General features: G+C 43.6%; 1 protein-coding gene across 4 annotated transcripts in view; it reads left to right on the plus strand.

The window, feature by feature from the left end:
• The window catches only part of Kiaa0232 (KIAA0232 homolog), a 65353-nt gene that overhangs the window by 29131 nt on the left and 17907 nt on the right, over positions 1-18315 (plus strand). For all 4 annotated transcript variants that reach the window (XM_006251140.5, XM_039092426.2, XM_006251141.5 and 1 more), the window contains exons 3-5: positions 6215-6349; positions 17178-17244; positions 18135-18216. In XM_006251140.5, the coding sequence (XP_006251202.1) occupies positions 6215-6349; positions 17178-17244; positions 18135-18216 (284 nt within the window). The remainder of the gene's footprint in view (positions 1-6214; positions 6350-17177; positions 17245-18134; positions 18217-18315) is intronic.

Below are 18315 nucleotides of genomic sequence, written 5' to 3' on the forward strand. Positions count from 1 at the left end.
GCTGCCAGCCAAAAGTGAAAATAACTTAAACACCTATAGATGAATAGGTAAACAAAACACACTCTAACCATACAGTTTGTATTAATTTTGTCCTAAACAGGAGTAAAACACTGATCCATGTTATTACAGCATGGATAGGCATTGGAGACATGCTAAATGGAAGGCTACACCCAAAGGCAGGCATCATATGACTCCATTGTTAGCATCTGGCACAGTCAGGGCTGTGTATGAATGGAAATTGCTCATAGGCACAGGGTTCCTTTTAGATTGAGGAAATGTTTAAAGTTAGATAGTAATGTCTGTGGTGTAGCCTTGTGGATATACAAAAAAACAAATCAAAACCCAAATCATGTTAAAAGTAATGTATGTTCAGGCCCCGCGTTCTATCCCTGTCTTAGTTAGGTGTTGTGAACAGACACCATGACCAAGGCCAGTCTTATAAAGGACAACATTTAATTGGGGCTGGCTGACAGGTTCAGAGGTTCAGTCCATCATTATCAAGGTGGGAGCGCGACAGAATCTAAGCAGGCATGGTGTAGACAGGGCTACGAGTTCTAGATTTCATCTGAAGGCTGCTTGTGGAAGCCTGGCTTTCAGGTAGCTAGGATGAGGGTCTTAAAACCCACACCCATAGTGACACACCTACTCCAAGAAGACCTACTCCTACGGGTCACACCTTCTAATAGTGCCACTCCCTGGGCTGAGCATATACAACCCTTCACAATCCCTCCAACGCCAAACAAAAGCCTAATGATATGTTAATTATGTCAGTGTTATACCTAACCTAAAAAGGCGGTGTGTATGAGTGTTTGTGATTACTTAATTTGTGTGTGTGTGTTTGGAGGCAAGCGTGCCGCAGTACAAGTGTGTAAACCAGAGGAGGACTTGCGGGAGTTGGTTGTCTCTTTCCATGTCATGGGTCCCAGGAATCTAACTCAGGTCTCAAGGTCAGCAGCAACCTCCTTTACCTAAGGAGCCGTCTGTCTCACTGGTGGTGGCGCTGTTTCTGAGGTAGTCTCACTACATAGTCCAAGCTGCCCTGATGCTCATGATCCTCCTGCCTCAGTTTCTTAAGTGCTGAGATTATAGTTAATGGGCCATGATACCAGGCTTCTGAGATGATATATTTTATTTGTATCTTGTCAGATTTGTATCTTTCTGGAAAGGAAAAAAGACTTACTTTTAGAACTGAGTATTCGTGGTCAATTTTATTTTGTTTTCTTGAAATAGTCTTGTTATGTTATCCAGACTGGCCTGGAACTCTGGGGTTTCAAGTCATCCTCCCACCTCAGCCTTTGAGCATCTGTTATCTGGGACCACAGACATTCATGACTATATCTGGCTTGGCTTGCTGGTTTTCATGAGTAGAAAATGCTCACTTTGAACTCTGATCAATCTAATGTTCTCTTTCTCCCAGTGAATTAGTCATCTTTTAGCATAAAGATGGGGTCTAGGACCTCTGTGCTAGATAGCCCCTGCAGCTATGAGAGCCTCTGCAGCTGTGGCCCTAGCCTACAAATCACATTCTTATTAGTACACAGGATTGTTACTGAATTAGATTTAAAATTTCATCAACAAAAAATTTTGGATATATTTCTCTTTGTTTCTATGTTACTTCCTTAAATGAGCTATTATTTGACCTAAAAATATTTTTAGACAGTCTCCTTACAGAAGAGCATATTTGCTGTGCCTTGTGTTAGCACACTATTCTGCACTATTTGCCCTCTCAACTAGCTAGACTTCTAGTCAGTGTCTAACTGTGCATTAATGACCATTCCTAACTGTGCATTAATGACCATTCCTCCTTGGAAACTTTTGTTTATCTCTGAGACTGCCTCTTAAGCTGCCTCTTAAGCTTTTCCTTAATGATTGTCATCCCAGAATGGTTGGCTCACCTTTTCCTGCTAGACTGTGCTGTTCTAACTAGTGGGGATTGTGTTGAATTCAGTGTTGGAGCCTAATGCCAAAGGGAAGACACCCTGGTAAGAGGATGGCTTTTTCTCCACTTACAAAGGCCTGACAGACAGGAAACCTATGACTGTTGCCAGATACTGGGTTTAGGCCTCTTCTTACTTCTGTCCACTTAGAAGCTTTGAATGTAAAGCTTTTTGGGGTATGATTCATAAGACCGTATATATGATAAAAATCTTGTTTTGTCCTTTGGGAACTTAAACATTTTTATAGACAGACAGACAGACAGACAGACAGACAGATAGGGACAGAGAAGCAGAGAGACAGCGACTAAAATAAGATCACAATGGATTAAATACTATCTTACCACAGCTTCCCATTCCAGGGCACTTAATAGCTGCCCATGTTCTTGTTACAGTACGCGTTCTGTCTCCAGAAGATACAGAGAAGAACTGTTTAGCTAAACACAGTTAATAATTGGAAATACTGACCATTCTCATTTGACCCACAGAATTATTTCCTTGGAAAATGGGTATAACCTCATTCACCTAAAAAATGAGATCTAAAAACATGGCCAGCAAATGCCTAGTACAGGGGTGGTCTGTTCCAACTCATATTTTGCAGCCTAAGAGTCACTTTTATTTTTTGGATCAAAGTAGAAATTGGGTTGGCAGTTGGTAATTTGCATTCTGTTCTTTCAAAGATGGATGAATTCTATGGTTGTAGTTTTTTTCCTTCTATGGCCATGCCAGTCATTTGCCTTTGTTTGTTTGCTGAGACCTGGGCCCTTCTGAATAGGAACCTCCCTCATTCCTTCATCATCTGACCCATCTGATCTTTTTCACATCTCATCTTTCCACTGTTTTAATCTTCATCAAATGAAGGGCCTAGCAAGCAAAACAGACTAGCACAGCAATAAAGAATGAGTTCATAAATTTCTGCTTTAGGGAAAGAGCTAAGTAAACTTGTAATAGTATATAGCCAAAGATGTTGTCATGGGTAATGGTCAGATACACAGTTATGCAAGCATTACCATGAGTCCATAGAGGCATCCTCTAAATGCACGTGGAAAACTAAACAAGCACACCTTGTTTTCTGGTTTTTACTGTGTGGTGGTGTCGTGGCTGATGTCTCCCTTCTGCCTTCTTGCTTCTAAAATTGATTTTAGATTTTTTTTTTAAAGATTTTTATTCTGACATATATAAGCCAGGGAAAATAAAAAACTGGCAATCCCTATAAAACGTTTTAAATTTGTTGGGTGTTTTTTAGACAGTAAGGTAGAGAAATAGGAATTTAGGAATTTAATCATTTAACTCTTTTTTTTTTTTTTCCTTTTTCTTTTTTTCGGAGCTGGGGACCGAACCCAGGGCATTGCGCTTGCTAGGCAAGCGCTCTACCACTGAGCTAAATCCCCAACCCCCATTTAACTCTTTTTTTTTTTTTTTTTTTTTTTTTTGGTTCTTTTTTTCGGAGCTGGGGACCGAACCCAGGGCCTTGCGCTTCCTAGGTAAGCGCTCTACCACTGAGCTAAATCCCCAGCCCCCATTTAACTCTTAAGATGTAAAACCTTACCATAACGTGAGTATTTTACTGAAAAGTAGAAATTATTGGAGAATTTAGCATATAGTATAGCATTTATATTGGATTTCATTCATATTTTTGTTTAAGTACAACTGTGAGAGGACTTTTTGCCAGTTAGCATTTCTTACCACAGCAAGGAGTCAGGTCACTGAGATGATGAATCAACAGATTCCAAGTGAGTGCTGGGTTCTAAGGTGCTCATCTTGTGAGTGAATATTTATTAGGAAATGTACATGTGATGGTTTGCATATGCCTGGCCTAGGGGAGGCACATTAGAAGGTGTGGCCTTGTTGGATAGAGTACCTATGTCACTGGGCGTGGGCTTAAGACCCCCACCCTAGCTATCTGTAAGTCAATATTCTGCTAGCAGCCTTCAGCTGAAGATGTAGAACTCTCAGCTCTGCCTGCACCATGCCTGCCTGGATGCTACCATGTTCCCACTTTGATAAAAGACTGAACTTCTGAACCAGTAAACCAGCCCCAACTAAATGTTGTCCTTTGTAAAACTTGCCTTGGTCATGGTGTCTGTTCATAGCAGTAAAACCTTAAGACAGAAGTTGGTACCAGGGACTGGGGCATTGCTGTGATAGGCCTGACCATGCTTTTGTTTGGAGGAATGTGGATTTTGGGACTTTGGAAAGCAGTGGAATGCTTTTATTTGGACTTAATGGGCTATCCCAGTAGTAAGATGAAAACTTTGTTGGCGTGATTTGAACTGTGAAGACCTGGCCCAAGAGTGTTCAGTGGAGAAGAACTTCAGAATGTGTCCTAGAGACCGTTCTTTTGGTATTTTGGTGAACAATGTGGCTGCTTTTTGTCCTTGTCTGAAGAGTCTACCTGAGTCTAAGGTTTATATTAATTGCATTGCCAAAGAGAGTCTCAAAAAAGCCCAGCAGAGACTTTGTTCTCTGGTTAAGTCTCATGAAAAACATTTTGAACAAGCATAGCAAGCTTAGAAAGGAAAAATATGGTTCAAGTATTAAAGGGGCACCAGGAAGTGAAATGGAGCAGCTGAATCCTGTGTTCTAGGAGATAGCAGATTAAGGGAATGAGACTTTGGGGCAAGATCCTACCCAGCTAAATTTAGATCCAGGCATGGTGGGACACACCTTTAATCCCAGGAGATAAAACCAAGCAGATCTCTGAGTTCAAGGCCAGCCTAAAACAGCAAGTTCTAGGTGAAGGAAAACATAAATCTGGGCTTGGTGAACCACACCTTTAACCCAGTGCTTAGGAGACAGGCATGCAGATTTCTGAGTTCAAAGTCAGTCTACAGAGCAAGTTCCAGGACAGCCAAGCTTAGAGAGGTAGTCAGGAAAACTGAAAGCTGATAATAGAAAATGGGGGGCCATGTTCAAGCCCCAGCACACAGCAGAACATGGCAACTTCAGCCATGTGGCTCTGGCTTTAGAGTGAAAAACAGAAGGGACGACTGAGACAATGATGCTGGTTAGCTTCTGAGAAGTGTTTTCTGAAAGCACAAGGAAGCTGTGTTCCAGAGAAAGCCAAGGTTGTACCTTGTGCTACAGCTGTATTTGGTAATGTGTAAGAGCCCCTTAGGTGGTACTGGTTTTGAAGGCATGAAGGGGTCATGGGGAGCAGCTGGGACTTGGCACTGTGAGAGGCTACGGAAGGCCATTGGTGAAGGTGGAGCCACATTTGTAGTTGATGGCCCAGGACTGAAGGGGTCATACAAAGGAAATGAGGCTTGGCACCATGAAGAGGGCCTGTGAGAGGCTATTGGTAAAGCCTCGTTGCAGCAGAGACTCCAGTGAATTGGAGATACCTGTACCATGGCTCATCACCAAGAACAGCAGCAGCAGTGGAGTGGATCAACTTGAGCTTAGAGTGCTACAGAGCGCAGAGCTGGAGAGGTGAAGCCAGCCCTTTGGATGAGGCCAGAAGATCATGTGTGGATCCCAGACATTGAAACAAGAAGCTGTAACATTGAAGTTGCCTTAAAGACCCCAAGATGTTGGAGATGCCAGAGCTATGGGATATTTCATGAGGCATGTTGCTGAGAGGGAGTGGAACCAGCCCAGAAAAAAAAAAGTTTGTTGCAATAAACAAAGATGAAAAAGGAGTTGGAGATCTGAAAACATCATACATGAAGATGTTTGCCCAGCTGGTTTTCTGTCTTGCCTTGGGGATTACAGTTAAGTGACTGGGTGGATCTCAGAAGAGACTTTAACATTGTGGAGACTGCTATAGACTATAGGGACTTTGGAAGTTGGACTAAATATACTTTTTATTTTGCTATGGCTAGATATGGCCCCCATGGACTCATGTGTTTGAACAAGCCTATGGGGGCCAGGAGTGGAATGTGATGGTTTGCATATGCTTGGCCCAGGGTGTGGCGTTATTAGGAATTGTGGCCTTGTTGGAGTAGGTGTGTCACTGTGAGTGTGGGCTTAAGACCCCACCCTAACTACCTGGAAGCCAGTGTTCTGCTAGAAGCCTTCAGAAGAAGATAGAGCTTTCAGCTCCTCCTGCACCATGCCTGCCTGGACGCTGCCATGCTCCCACCTTGATGATAATGGACTGGACCTCTGAACCTGTAAGCCCGCCTCAATTAAATGTTGTCCTTATAAGACTTGCCTTGGTCATGCTGTCTGTTCACAGCAGTAAAACCCTAAGACAGTACATGTGAACCATTGTGTGCAGGACTCCTTAAACTGGTTTTCTAGTCTTAGCCATCTAACCTGGTGCAATCTCATTGCAGGAGAATGACATCTTGGGCTGGGAGAAAGGAGCTTATAAGAAATGGGGAAGGAGTAAGAAAAAGTGTTCTGATCTAACGCTGGAAGAGATGAAAAAGCAGGCTGCTGTCCAGTGTCTGCGCTCTGCTTCTGATGAAGTAAGTTCCTGTTTTCTAATGCTTAGGGGAGTGCGGTATGCTTAGAAGTTTACACATGCAACAACTTGACAAAAAGAACCTAGAAATAAGCTACTCATCTTACCATAGAGAGGCTAACTTTTTTTTTTAATTTATGTATATGAGTACACTGTAGCTGTCTTCAGACACACCAGAAGAGGACATCAGATCCCATTACAGATGGTTGTGAGCCACCATGTGGTTGCTGGGAATTGAACTCTGGACCTCTGGGAGAGCAGTCAGTGCTCTTAATCGCTGAGCCATCTCCCCAGCCCTGAGGCTAACATTTTTACTTTATAAATTCTTTCATATCTTGAATTTTATTGTTTGTTTTTGTTCTTTTCATTTTGAGACAGGGTTCTACTCTGTATCCCTGGCTGGCCTGGAATTCAATGTGTAGTCCAAGCTGGCCTCAGGCTCACAGAGATCTTGCCTGCCTCTGCTTCCTGAGTGCTAAAATTAAAGGCATGCCCACCATGCATGGCCTTACATTTTGTCTTGTAAAATATATTTGTAGGCTGCTGGTGGTACACGCCTTTAATCTCAGCACTTGGGAAGTAGAGGCAGATGGAACTCTGAATTCAAGGCCAGCCTGGTCTACAGAATGGGTTCCAGGACAGCCTGGGCTACCTAGAGAAACCCTGTCTCAACAAAAAAAAAAAAGAAGAACAACAAAATCCAAATATATATAAATATTTTTGTATCTGGTCGTACAGTTAGTGAGGCAGCATTGTTTTACACTCAGGTCTTTGAATGTGCTCACTGAGAGCTCTGCTACAGAGCTGTATATCCCAGCTCTGTGTCTTTCAAGAAGAAAAACAAACCAACCAACCATTATGTCATCCTGTTGGATTTCATCAAATAATATTGCACTAGTATTGTCACACAAGTCACTGCTCGGTAGCTGACTTAGACCTGATTTTCACTGTGCTGTCTGGATCCTGTGTGTGGTGCCTTTGTTGTACATTTGCTTCTTTTGGATACATTCCTAGAAGTGGGCTAGAACTTCTTATGCCCTGAGTACCATATTTGTTTATAACTCAGATTTGTGTTTTGTTTTTGTTATTTTTAGAAAATGAGCTTAGTTTATTTTTAAAAGATCTTTATATAAAATACATTCTGCTAAATTTGCTCTAGAATGTGATTGTCTGTTTAAACAAATACTATCAATTCATATTTTGTCACCCACTCTTAAGATTAAATCTTTGAAATCTAAGTACTCAATGGTTTTGTGATGAGATGGTGCAGTTTAAATGCTGTCACAGTGGAAGGCTGAACTGAGAGGGCTCCAACCTCCACTCTCTTCCTAAACCAAGGTGTCCCACCTGTGCTGGGTTAATGCTGTGCCTGGCAGTTTGCTTCATCTGATGACCTGTGTAGTTTACTCATCTGGCTGTATCTGCTGCACGTGCCTTACTTGCTCCATGTTAGTCCTTGTCCTAGTCCCTGTCCTGTCCTCTTATGCCCATCTCCCACAGTGTTCTCAGACAATTCACAATTGTCTATAAAAACCTGCTTTCCTGCCTGGGTATCTGATTATTCCTGGATGTCAACCTGACTACATCTGGAATGAACTGTAGCCCAGAATTGGAGGGCACGCCTAGGATCCAGATCTTGAGGCTGGAAGACGCAAGTTTCTGACCATGGAGATCTGAGGCATAGTGGCCATGAAAAGCTTAGGCCCAGGCAAGGTAGTACAAGCCTTTAACCCCAGGAGACTAAGGCAGGGAGTTCAAGGTCAGCCTGGGACAAAACAAGTCCCAGATCCAGGCGTGGAGGTACACCTTTAATCTGGGACACACCTTTTTCTGGAGGCCTACATGAGGACATTGGAAAAAGGAAGATTTCCCTCTTCTCCTGCTTGCACTTACTTGCCAGCACATCTGTTGAAACCTACTTCTTCAGGATTCCGGCTAATAGGAAGAGCAGGTGAAACAGCTGGCCTAAAGGACTGAGCAACCACTAGATTCTTAGCTTCCCATTCACAGCTGCCCATTGTTGGGTTAGTTGGACTATAGACTGTAAGACTGTAAGTCATCACAATAAATTCCCTCAATCTAGAGAGACATTCCATAAGTTCTGTGACTCTAGAGAACCCTGACTAATACAGTGTCCTTCACATCACCCTGGTCACAACTGCTAACCCTCGATTTCCATTGTTAAGTTGACTGTGCTGTCTGGATGTTAGGATGGGGTTTCTGCTTTCTTCTCTCTAAGAACCCCTCCATAATGGGAATCCTTCCCAGCTCTTTCTCTCTTCCTCCCTTGGACTTTTAGAACTGTAAGCTGCCTGAAGTCAGATGCCACATCCTCTGGGGGCAGTGCTGTGGACAGTGCTGGTCTCTCTCTCTCCCCTGAAGTCAGGACACTGCAGAATCCAGTAGCCCTGGCTTTAGGGAGGAAGTGTTTGTTTTGGTTCAGGATTTGGGGATTACAGTATATCATGGTGGCAAAGGCATGGTGCGGAGCAGATTGTGGGGCCAGGAGAACTTGAGACTTGGTTTGTTAGCTTTTGGAGGATTAGGAGGCAAAAGTTTGGCCAGACTAGAAGTCTTCAAAAGCCTGCTCATTGGCTCCATGTTCCAAAGTCTGCATAACGTTGTTAAATGGCACTGCAAGCCGGGGGATGTCATCATACCCATGAGCCCCTGAGGTATCTTCCAGATCCAGACCATAATATATGGTTCCATCATAGCTACCTACCATTGCATTCAAAGCTAGAACATCCTTCATCTAGTTTTTTTTTTTTCTTTCTTTTTTTTTTCGGAGCTGGGGACCGAACCCAGGGCCTTGCGCTTCCTAGGCAAGCGCTCTACCACTGAGCTAAATCCCCAACTCCCCTTCATCTAATTTTTAAAAAAAATAGAATATCTATAGGGATGAGATACAGGAATATCTCACTGAAGCTGTGGGCTGGAAGGTGACCCTGAACTAAGAACTGTGAACAGCAGATAAAGCTATTGTCCCTGATAACCTAAAGCCTCCCACTGCCCTTTTCCCTACTTGGGGGCTGTGATGGTTTGTATATGTTCAGCCCAGGGAGTGGCACTCTTGTGGCCCTATTGGAATAAATATGTCACTGTGGGTGTGGGCTATAAGACCTGCACCCTAGCTGCCTGGGAATTAGTATTCCACTAGCAGCCTTCAGATGAACTCTCAGCTCTGCCTGCACCATGCCTGCCTGGACTCTGCCATGCTCCTGCCTTGATGATAATGAGCTGAATCTCTCAACCTGTAAGCCAGCCCCCCAATTAAATGTTGTTTGTCCTTATAAGAGTTGTCTTGGTCATGGTGTCTGTTCACAGTAGTAAAACCCCTACTGAGACAGGGGCTGTTCCACTCTTTGTGAATTCCAGTTCTGCCATAGCATACATGTGGTGAAAGTGGCCATTCTAGCTGCAGCTCATCCTAACTTCTGGAGTATTCAATGTGTGTGTGTCCATCCCTATTGTGAGGAAGTGTGGTAGATAGACAGCAGAGAAAGATGGTGTGATTAGACAGTCACAGGTGTGGATTGATAAAGTGACAAGAGTGTGAACTCACTGTCTGGGTACTATTTTCACATTATTAGAGGCAAGACAACAACCATTCCAGCAGAGAACACTCATTGCTGTGGTGTTGTTCCAGCCAACACTGTCAGGGAGCCTGGCCTTCTTTTCCTGGGTGCACAGTTGGAACTGATATATGGATGGTCTAAGTGTCTTTAGTTTTCTTCTGAGAACCTCTGAAGTATTGGAGGGTTTGGAGAACAGGATAATAGAGCATGGCTTAAATGCTTGTAGCTTCTGGCTCGGACTGGACAGTGACCTGACTACTGGGCAAAGTGCAGACGGGGTACACCTGGGGAGGAGTGTGGGCGGGGTCGTGGATGGTTGGAGACATCGCATACCTTGAGGCCGTCTGAGAAAACAAAGCACAGCAGCAGCTGTCGTAGTGGCCCTGTGGCAGAGGACCCGGTTGGGCCCTGCACTGAAGACAGAGCTGGCCAGAATGTATGAGGGTAAAAAGGGAAAACAGTCCAGGAAGAAGACAAAAGGTCTGTGGTCTGAGTATTGCAGGGATGGAGTTTCCTGTGTCCGGGGAAAGGAGCCACAGGAAGGCACCCATCTGGTGGAGGAGTGTAGGCACCTCCTGGGAACCCGAGGGCAGGCGGCTGCACTTGCAGGTTCACTTGGCTGAGCGGCTCAGATAGTGGAATGCTTGCTTTCATGCTGCATATGGAACCTGGAGCTTCTCCCTCCAGGAAAGGTGAAAAATTGAGGTTTTTGCAGAAATTTCTGATCTCAAATATTAAAAAGCTGGGACCTGAGGAAAGAAAGTGGGAGCTGTGGTTCTAAAACCCTGAAAGTTCAGTAGCGAAGGACATGGAACGGGTCTGTGCAGGGAGCAGGGTGAGGGGCAGTTCCACAGCACTTACAGAGCTGGAGCCCCTTGCCCTCTCTCCTTTCCACGCTTACCTTCCTCACTTAGGATTACATGTTCTTCAGTCTCTTGTAAATGGCAGCAGACTACTTGTTTGCAACTGTTTTTCAACTTTAAGTTTTTGTTTATAGTCAGTCTTTTTTTTATTCTTAAAGAGTTATTAGTAATTAATAGCTTTGAGATATTCTCTTACTAATTGTGATGGTTTGCATATGCTTGGCCCAGGGAGTGGCACTGTTAGGAGGTGTGGCCCTGCTGGAGTAGGTGTGTCACTGTGGGTGTGGGCTTTAAGACCTTCATCCTAGCTGCCTGGAAGCCAGTCTTCTAGCAGCCTTCAGATGAAAATGTAGAACTCTCAGCTCCTCCTGCACCATGCCTGCCTGGACGCTGCCATGCTCCTGCCTTGATGATAATGGACTGAACCTCTGAACCTGTAAGCCAGCCCCAATTAAATGTTGTCCTTGTAACAGACACCTTGGCCATGGTGTCTGTTCACAGTAGTAAAACTCTAAGACATTATTGAATTTTTCAACCTTTCCTATCACTGTGTTCCTCTCTTCACATATATTCTGTGTGTGTGTGTGTGTGTGTGTGTGTGTGTGTGTGTGTGTGTGTGTGTGTGTGTGTATGTATGTATGTATGTTGTTAAGATAATATCTTAATATATAGCTAGGTCTGGCTGTCCTGGAACTCACGGAAGCCCATCTGTTTTTGTCTCAGAAGTGCTGGGATTGAAGGTATGTTCCACACGCTAATAGGCTCTTGTATATTCTTTGCAGTACCTTTTCTAGTCTGTGCTGAACCATTAGCTAGACTGAAGTCTTAGACTCTGGTATTGACAAACTATGAACATGGCCAGGTGGAAATGTAAACTTTCTCTGTACAACAATTATCATTCATATTAGTGACCTTCCCTAGTCATACTTCATAAATGAAAATGTCTCCTCCAGCCAGGCATGGTGGGTCATATCTGTAACCACAGCATTTGATATGCTGGGACTGGAGGCTGGTAAGTCTAAGGTCAGCCTGGACTACACAGTAAGATCTGCCTCAAAAATAAATTAATTGGAGGTTGGAGATTTAGCTCAATGGTAGAGTTCCTGCCTAGCAAGCACAAGGCCCTGGGTTCAGTCCTCAGCTCCGGAAAAAAAAATTAATTAGTAAATAAGCAAGGTTTATGGTTTTTGTTTTGTTTTTTAGAAAATATCTCATTTTCTAGACCAGAATGCCCTCAAACTGGGCATCCTCTTATGCCATCTTGGTGGCTGGCATCTCAAACCTATGTCACTATGCTTGGCTGATGGCATTATTTTATCATCACTTTAGCAGATGTTGGTAACTTTTTAAGGATGTAGGGAAGGCAGTGCTGACCTGGGACCTGAGGCCCACATGCCTAGGCAGGTATTCCACACTAAGCTGTGTGCTTCCCCAGATCGAACCTCTCCTCTTGACGTGTGCACCACCCAGCAGTGTGCAGTCCTCCCTGCGTATGGCACCCGCTCACTCAGCAGATGCCTCTCCTACTCTGTATTAAAGCGCAGATGATGTTAGGAGCAGGAAGCACTCTGGAGGTCCTCCTGTGTTCATGATGGGACTATCAGTCCTCAATGGGGCCTTAGAGCAAAGAGACTTTCAGTTTGGATTTTAAATTCTTGTTCTGCTTCTTGGCGCTGAAGGCAAGAGTCTGTGAGTTGGCTCTGTGTGCTCCATCTTCTCAGTCGGTAGTCTTCTGTTTACTAGCTTAGCACTGACAGTTCCAAATTTTGTAAGGGTTTTCAAACCTTCAGCAATAAAAGTCTGAAGCTGGTCCTTGGCTCACTTGTGTGCTGTCACTAGTAGCCATTCTTCCTCCACCTTGCCTTGCTTTCTTTTCATTCCCCTTCCAGCTCTGCTGTAGAAATTACAGATGCTAATCCATAAAACTAGAAGAGCCCTGTGTAGTGTGGGACTAAAATGACTGTATTTGATTTCAACTCTGTAGGTTAGTAGTTTTGCTGATCTTGTTTGTGGTGTCATGCAGCTACAACAGGGTAGGACTGGTTCCTGTCCTCATAGGACTGGAGCTTTAGCAGGCGTGGGCTCTGGAGCGAGGAGTAGGTATTCTACAAGTACATGTGCCCCCATTACTAGTGTATTTTCATCAGGGCGTTGGAGAGCTAAGGAGCAAGTGCTGCCCAACATGATTCACTTATAGTACTGGAGTAAGGGACTATCCTCCAGCACTCATGTTCTGGAGAAACTGAACAGGCTGGACTGTGAGATATTGGGCTCCATTGAGAGAAAGCATGAGACTCTCTGCCCCTTGTTGGTGCCTGCTGACCAGATACTGAAGGGTGATCCAGCAGCAGAAAAACAGAGCAAATAAAAGACACAGTGATCTCTTACATTCTAAGCATGATAGTAAATATGAAACAAACTTAATGAAAGGCTTAGAGTATGCAACTGCAGCACTAAGGACAGAGGAACAGAGATGAGGGACCAACCAGCACAGGAAGTCCAATAATCAGCTACTACAATTAGTTTCCAGATGTGGAAACCTAGGCTGGGGTAGTGGCTTATGTGGGGCCATGTAGTTTACCATAGCTTTAGACCCCAAATCTCTTAGTTATCTCTTTGTGCCATGTTCAGGTGTAAATTAAGACTGTGCTTTCGGGCTGGAGAGATGGCTCAGCGGTTAAGAGCACCCGACTGCTCTTCCAGAGGTCATGAGTTCAATTCCCAGCAACCACATGGTGGCTCACAACCATCTGTAAAGAGATCTGATGCCCTCTTCTGGTGTATCTGAAGACAGCTACAGTGTACTTATATATAATAAATAAATAAATCTTTAAAAAAAAAAAAAAAAAAAGACTGTGCTTTCAGCCTGGCAGTGGTGGTGTCCACCTTTAATCCCAGCACTTGGGACGCAGAGGCAAGCAGATCTCAATTTGAGGCCAGCCTGGACTACAGATTGAGTTCCAGGATAGCCCAGGCTACATAGAGAAAATACTGTCTCGAAAAATGAAGCAAAACAAAAAAGAATGTGCTTTCAGACTGGGTGCTCTCCAGTACGGCTTAGAGTTACCCATCTCATACTTGGAGACTATCCAGTAAAATGAGTTCTCCATGAAAGAACAACTTAAGATGTTTAATGCAACATGAAGTCTTTGGGTATTGAGAAGGCAGACAATAAGGAGACCAGGCCAGTGATCTCTTTCTGACACAGCTTTAAATTGAGAAACACAGGAAACCTGGAGAGAGTTGGGAGATGTCTGAGAATTCTGAGGAGTAAGAAGAAAGGAATAAAGGAAAAACTCCTAGAAATAGAAGTTATGGCAGCTGTAAGCCATGATCAGACTCAGTTTACATCATCAAGTAACAGGCCAACCTTGTCATACAGCCACCCACAGAGAAGGCCAAAGAGGCCACAGAGAGCAGTCCCCAGGTCCTTTGTCTGCTAGAGGCAGTCTTGGTGTTGAGCAGGCTAACACTGAGTGAGAGTGCTCCAACTTAGCCTTTCAGGTCTGGCTCCAAATCCAGGTCCTCAGACACTGAGGGCAGTTTTGAAGGAGTGAACATACAAAATTTAGAAATGACACTGGTCTTAAGTGACCTGGGTGACAATAAGCTCTGTCTGACAGGTGCATTATCTGTGTGAGCTAGGTGAGCTTTGGGAGAGAACTGGAGAAATAGGCATGTCAATGTGTGTGGCAGGGCAGGAATTCAGGGTCAGGTGTGGAGATTCCAAACCAAATTCCTACCACCTAACTCTGTTCACAGAGAAGAGACAGTACCGTGTGACTTCCAGGAGGACAGGTCCTTGTTTTCCACGTGACCTGCCTGGCATGTGGTCTCTCTGTACAGCTTGTACACTGGGTAGGAGTTGATGGTTGTCGAGTGAGTGTCGAGCCTTGCTTGCAGGGGCTGCCTTCTAAGTAGCTCCTGGAACATGCCCATCCTGCTCATGGCTCCACTGCGCATGTTACAGTGCTCTTGCTCCATAGAGCACTTCCCAAATGTTTGACATTTGATGATTGAGTTTGGTCACAGTGAGGAGAGGCCAGGCAGGGTACCTCAGCAGAGCCACAGGATCTTGTCTCCACAGGTGCTCCTGTGGGGTTTCCAGAACATAGGTACACATGAACCTTTGCTCCTCCTTTTTTTTTTTTTTTTTTTTTTTGGTTCTTTTTTTGGAGCTGGGGACCGAACCCAGGGCCTTGCGCTTCCTAGGTAAGCCTCTACCACTGAGCTAAATCCCCAGCCCCCCTTTGCTCCTCCTTAAGACGCTTTTAGATGAGTATTTTCCAGCAGTCCTATGGATATGATAGGCTACCACAATATAATTACTAAGATTTTTAATATCATTGTATCATAGGTAGAAATGGAAATGAAATTTCTTAGTAACAGTTTTAAATGAACTCTTTGGAACTTGCCCAGCATACGATAGTACCATGGATGACTTTGTACTTCTCAGTTTGCTATTAGGATACCATGGTGACCTAATGATTATTAGAAATAATAAGGAGAGTAGGTTCAGTCTCTAGTACTGCTTTTAAAAATGTTCATGGTTTTGGTGGTATGTATCTCTGTATATATGTGTGCATTCACATGTTTAGGTAAAAAAAAACACATTAACTAAGGAAAGAAACCAGAAACCTGGCCTGTAAAGCTTGCTTTATACACAGGAAGGAGTAAGGCACTGTTTCTTATACTGCTTATATTTGAAAACAGGTATTTTTATATATAAAGATATATACTCTGTCTATGAATGAATGATAGTATACTATGGATTGTTTGTCTATATATATTGCTTTCATGTGTAACTAATTGTGTGTCTATAGTTTATAGTAACTAAAAGATAATGTGAGTGTTCTGCTCACAGGTTGTCATGGTCATTCTGCAGGCCTGGTAGCCTATTTTAGAGGTTGAATGGAGTTTGGTAAGCAGTCCCCAGAGGTTCCATGTTCTGCACTGGAGATAGCCCCAGGTTTGCAAGGAGTGACATAGGCTTGCTGTACAGGACAGTATGCGGCGTGTCAGCTGACACCGTGTTAGTTTCAGTATCCTGGAGAAAGGGACTATACTTGCGGGCCTCATCACACCTTGACCATGATGGTAAGCAGTCCTTAGTGATGAGATTGTGTAGTCTTCCACTGTTGAACGTATTGTCTGCCTGCTTTTTAGAGCTGTAAGTAAGAGGCAGCTGTCCTCTGACCTATTTTCTCTTCCTCCTCTTAAAGACTGGGATATTCTGCAGATAGAAAGTAACTGTGGGTATTTACAGTTCACCTTCCTAACTGAAATCTGTTTCTTGAAGCCAAAACCCTGTAAAGGGGGCTTTTTTTTTTTTTTTAAAGAATATCTGCTATACTTTGCTGAGTCATTTTGAGTTCGGCAAATGGATAAAGTTTATTTTTAGCCGTTGGAAGCGCAGAGCAGAGGCACAGGAACTTGGGTGGCACTTCTGTGTGCATCTGGCCAGCTGTGTCCTTTCAAAGAGACAAAATCCAACTCAGATATAGCTTGTCCCTGAGTAAATTCAAAGTTTCTAAGGAACAGTGTAACTCTTCTGTCTATTGTATAATAGTTTTCTACTTTCTTTTAAAAAAATGAGGATTTAGAATGAGTGAAAGATATGTACTTGTGCTATTTCCAGTGTACATTTTCTTTGAAACTTAACTCATTTTATCCTTAGTACCAGATCCTTTCATGCCCTCTTGGTATGCACATGCCTGTGGACTGTATTCTTTCCTAGTACACTTGTTGGTCTTGGGCATTGAACTCTGATTGTCTGCTTGGTGGCCAGTGTCTTTACCACCAGCTGAACCACCTCATTGGCCCCTTGCGTTTCTTTATAGAAGTGTGGTTGTGTCTGTCTCTTAAAATAACCTACAGCGTCCATGTGTGCTTTCAGCATTGACCTGTTATCTATGGCTCTTTCTGTTGGAGTTGTGAGAGTTCTCATTAGAAGACAAGGAAGGGAAGGGAGGAGCACCTGCTTTGTTTTCTTTAGGCTGTAATCTTCAAGAGGACTAAGGTTCTGTAACCCCTGTGTCAATTTGTATAAAACCATGATTATAAAGAATCTTGAGGTTGTTTTGGGGTGACTAACTTTTGACTGATGATGGACACTTAGATCTTGGACTGCTTTATTGAGCAAGACAGAAGCCTCTCTTGGAGACACATTCACATTGCCACAATTTATCAGTAAGTCCCACTTAGTGTCCTTCATTAGTAAGATGCTTACGCTAGGTTGGCTTTACATGTTTTTAAGTTTGACTGTTTTTAAACTTTGGGATTCATTTAAGAATTGATAATGTATTCCTTTAAGACCCGTGGTCGTCAGTAGTGACATAAAATACTGTCTCCTGCACCTGGCAGTAAGCTGACTGTCTTCTGTCTCACACAGAGCTCTGGAATCGAGACTTTAGTAGAGGAGCTCTGCTGCAGACTGAAAGACCTACAGAGTGAGCAAGGTGAGCACACTGGGGCAGCCAGAGCATCCTCCTCAGTGCTGAGTGTGTCAGCAGGCCAGCATTCCTCATCACCCTCAGCTCTGCAAGAGGCTTCAGTGAAGGCCTGAGTGGCCACATGGGGAATCCCTGCTCTTGAGGAGGGCTGTAGTCCATGGGTAACTTCTCAGGCTTCACTTGAGTGTTTTGGGTAGGACAACTTGCCAATGACTGTATTTTCAGTCATTTAGGCTTCTAAGACCTCTGCAAGACCTCAGGAAGTAGCTGCATACTCTGAAACGTTGTTCCTGTCTTTGTCAAGGTCATTGTGTAGCATACACTCTTGAAGCCTTCTGTTAAGGGCCCACCTTATTTTTAATTTAAGGCAATATCCTAGACAGGTTCAGTGGACACCCTTTGTTTTCTGTTGGTACTGAAGCACAGAATTACTGAGCACTGCTTACCTACATGTTATGTCACAGATCTAACTGTAATGAGGAGTTTTCTTTACAGATTAGTATTTGTCAAAATGAGTCAATACAAAGTCCATGAGTCAGAATTTTGAGAGAAAATATTTTTGGAATCTGAACAGATGTTCACTCCTTCTGGTCTAATTAATAAGTACACGGGGAACTTCACGATCTCAGTTAAGAACCTCCACAGTGTGGCTTTGTGATAAGATAAAGGGCTCTCACTCAGCCTGCAGCCCATTACGTATGTAGGTTAGCCAAAGAGTGCCTTCTGCATACTCAGTGGGTCAGTGTTTATTAAAGACACACCCACTAGCATGGAGTTCTCTCTGTAAGCCACAAAAGCCTATATCATATCTGATTAAAATTACTTGAGAAATGTTTTAAAGTTTGGTGTTTAACTGGTTATATGTTAACTTTTTCTGAATTTTTGTCTTATAACAGAAGAGAAGATTCACAAAAAGTTAGAGGGTTCTCCTTCTCCAGAGGCAGAATTGTCCCCTACAGCAAAGGATCAAGTGGAAATGTATGTAAGACTGTGCTTAGTATGAAGTATGCATTGTTAGAACTAGTCTCTTTACTGCCACATGGTTTCCATTTCTGTCACCTGTATGATGTCTTACTG

The sequence above is a fragment of the Rattus norvegicus genome, chromosome 14 (assembly GCF_036323735.1).
Source record: "Rattus norvegicus strain BN/NHsdMcwi chromosome 14, GRCr8, whole genome shotgun sequence".
Classification (NCBI taxonomy): Eukaryota; Metazoa; Chordata; class Mammalia; order Rodentia; family Muridae; genus Rattus; species Rattus norvegicus.